The 3,088-nt window shown below is 47.1% G+C and overlaps 1 protein-coding gene across 1 annotated transcript; it reads right to left on the bottom strand.

The window, feature by feature from the left end:
- Nucleotides 1-1,686: 1,686 nt before the first annotated feature.
- Nucleotides 1,687-2,781, bottom strand: LOC131261908 (small ribosomal subunit protein mS29-like). Its single transcript, XM_058263766.1, has one exon. The coding sequence runs from the start codon at nucleotides 2,779-2,781 to the stop codon at nucleotides 1,687-1,689; it is 1,095 nt and encodes a 364-aa protein (XP_058119749.1).
- Between the last annotated feature and the right edge of the window lie 307 nt (nucleotides 2,782-3,088).

Here is a 3,088-nt window from a genome sequence, read left to right as displayed (position 1 = left end):
AAACAGAAACAGTTTGGTAGAAAAACTCAAGTTTTATTTGCTGCCAGCTACATACTTCTGAATATTTATTAGTTTTTTTTCGTTCCAGCATAATCTTCCACGGTCTCACTCAAGCGAGACACAACCTCACAATAAACAGTGTTCAGAACCATTCTATTGTTAGAAACAACATGCACCCGCTAATTCATTTCCGAATCTTGGAGTCTTCCATGCCACAACCGCACAAACCACACACGCCCAAACCAAAAGATCCTTCCCACTGGCCAAGATTTCCGTCCTTCGTTCGCGTCTACGTCCGGAACATAAAAAGACACCAATTAAATTGATTTAGCTAATTAAGCGCTTTCGGAAGGATCCCGATGCGGTTGCGCCCGCTTGCGCCGGACCGGCCATCAGAGATTCATCCGACCGCACCGTCCGCAAACACGACCCGGGCGAAACAAATGCCCGGCTAGAAGTGCGCCCCCGGTGCAGGTTTGGGTCACCGTGGTAACGGCGGCGTATATCCATTCGACCGCAGTGCAACCGCAACGCAATCAATTATGGCTTCCTTTCATTATCTAGCTGTCCATCATCGCTGCATCACTGCAAGGCGCAGGCCAGCCTATCAAAGTCGAATTCGTGTCGCCGATATCAAAGGGCCGCACCGGAGTGCAAGCCGCAAGCCGGCCAAAGGCGAACGAGACGCAGCATGTGCATTAAAGTCATTTTCGTGTGCAGGCCCAACACGTCGGTCGCTTTCCTTGGGCTTGAAATCCGTGGAAAAGTTCAAGAGAGTTGCTGAGATTCACTTTCATGTTTAATGTTGACCGGAATTGAAAATCTTGAAATTTAATGGAAGTCTTTCGAGAACGATTATAGATAGACACCTGTTAGAGATAATGTTCCCTCCCAAAATGGTCAACGGAACTCAGTATTCCAGCTAACAGGGGAGGTCTTCCGGATCAATCGGATTTGGGAAAAGGTCTACCAAAATCTACCACCTTGACTGTTCCACTTCGAGCGAATTCCAATAACAATGGTCTTTAGAAACCCTTCGGCAAACCTGTTGCCAACCGAGGGATGAGATTATATGACCTTCGTTCTTCCTCCAAGATGTGTGTGGATGTAATTTTCTTCAGCCAAAAGAAAAGTGCAACGCAGCTCAAACAAATGTTACCACCACCCAGGGTGTGCGATCGTGGGTCCCGGGACGCGCTTCCGTAAAGTAACCGTATAATTGACCGATCGACCGGCCCCGATTCCATATGGTCGACGTGAGCAGTGGAATCGGGTCGGAAAATTGGTCCTCGAGCATCCTTAGAAATATCTCCTACCGGGGAAAGGTGCGTAACGATGTTTTGACACGGTTTCGGAGCTCGAAAATGTGCTTCATAAACACTGTTATTATGATACAACACGATGATGAACAGAAGGTTAGGTAACAGCAGGAACAACGGCAGCAGAATTTATTCTGCCGAAGAAAATTGAAAACATCATGGAAAGATGGGAGTGTTATGCTTTAATTAGACATTTAAAGTCATTTAATTGGCGGAGGAAAGGATCTAAGAAACCGCCACACGAGGTTCTTGTTTGTTTGACAGTCGGTGGAAAACCATACTTTCCAATGAGGATCATTTCTAGCGTAAATGGGGTCTTGAGATTGGAGTCTGTATGTTCTGAAAATTATATTCTATACGATCTATTTTACAGTGACGAGCATAGGCGCATCAGTTGAAACGGGTTCCGGCAGCTCAGCAGTTTTAGCTCCTCGTTGAATCCTGGTTTGTGCTCCTGGATCCACTTGCGATCAAGATAGTATTGTATGCAGCTCTCGTATTCAGCTTCGTTGTAGGAATCCACACGGATTGGCACAAACGGGTCGAGATGCTCGAAGCCCTCGCGATGCAGCAAACTCTTTGGCAGACAGGATGACGTCCAGTGTTCGATTTGCGCAAGGCGATCGACCGTCAGCACACACACACCGTTGGTCCAATCGTTGCGCGTGATGTCCAAGAAGGGATTTGCAAACGGGATGCGTGTGTCCGGATGGAAAAATGCATTGAAACCATCAATCATTACCATGGTTTTCACCTGGCCCGAGCAAGAGTGTAGCTTGAGCTCGTGCAGGAGGGCTGCGATAATGTCGCTGGCAAATTTTGCCCGACGAATCCCGTGCTCGACGAGGCCAACAAGCGATGAACCGGCCGGAGTCGTTTCACGCTTAGACCAAACGTAATCGCTGCTCACTGTGAGACCGAGTCGGTTCAGAAGTGGCCCATTTTGGCGCTTGAAATGCACCAACCAAGCGGCTCCAACCAATGGCAAATCCGTTGCACCATCGATCGTCCTTACGTTGTCCGTTCCTAGACCTCTTCTCATCCAGTTTGGCACCCAAGGAACGTGCACCAGGACATATTGCTGTTGATAACCGTAGTGCAACAAGTGGGTCAGCGTGAGTGACTTTCCAGCACCATCCTCTCCGTACAGCACGAATCGGTTTACCGGACGATCGAAATCGTTTCGCTGCAGGTGCTCCATTATTTCCACCGCCGGCTGCCGAACCATGAGGCAACACTCGTTAAAAGTTTTAACCTGCTTCTCGAAGTTCTTCGGTACGCCACGATGGGCAAATATTTGTCGGTATACTTCCACTGGCACGGTGTAGAATCGGCTCAAAGCAGTGCGGTCGTGGTTTACAGGGTTTTGTTCCGATGTGCGAAACTCATCGAGCTTCTGCATCAAACTGTTGGCCGTTACCGTGGAATATAGCACACGTCCTGGGTAAACGCTCCTTATCATCTGCCCGAACATGTTTAAATAAAGATTCGCAATTGATTGTGCTTTAGTGTACACTATGCAAATAGCGTCTAGTAAGGAAAAAGAAACGAAAAAAACATTTGATGAATTTGTTTTTTCAACAAGAGTCAGCATATTACTTACCAAAATGTACGATTTTCGTTATCCACTCAAAGAACACAATTGAAGTGTAGTATTCCTTCCTAATTGAGTTTATTTCCTTCATGTGCACGATGGACCGCTTCGCAAGGATTATTTTGACATTTCCAATGTGTACATGCTAATTGTCAAACCACACTGGATCCTTGTT

Source organism: Anopheles coustani, chromosome 2 (assembly GCF_943734705.1).
Source record: "Anopheles coustani chromosome 2, idAnoCousDA_361_x.2, whole genome shotgun sequence".
Lineage (NCBI taxonomy): Eukaryota > Metazoa > Arthropoda > Insecta > Diptera > Culicidae > Anopheles > Anopheles coustani.
This window is presented reverse-complemented; position numbering and strand designations above follow the sequence as displayed.

Bases quoted from the DNA above. Each gene is read 5' to 3' on its own strand.
- LOC131261908 (XM_058263766.1), bottom strand. From the start codon at position 2,781: ATGATAAGGAGCGTTTACCCAGGACGTGTGCTATATTCCACGGTAACG.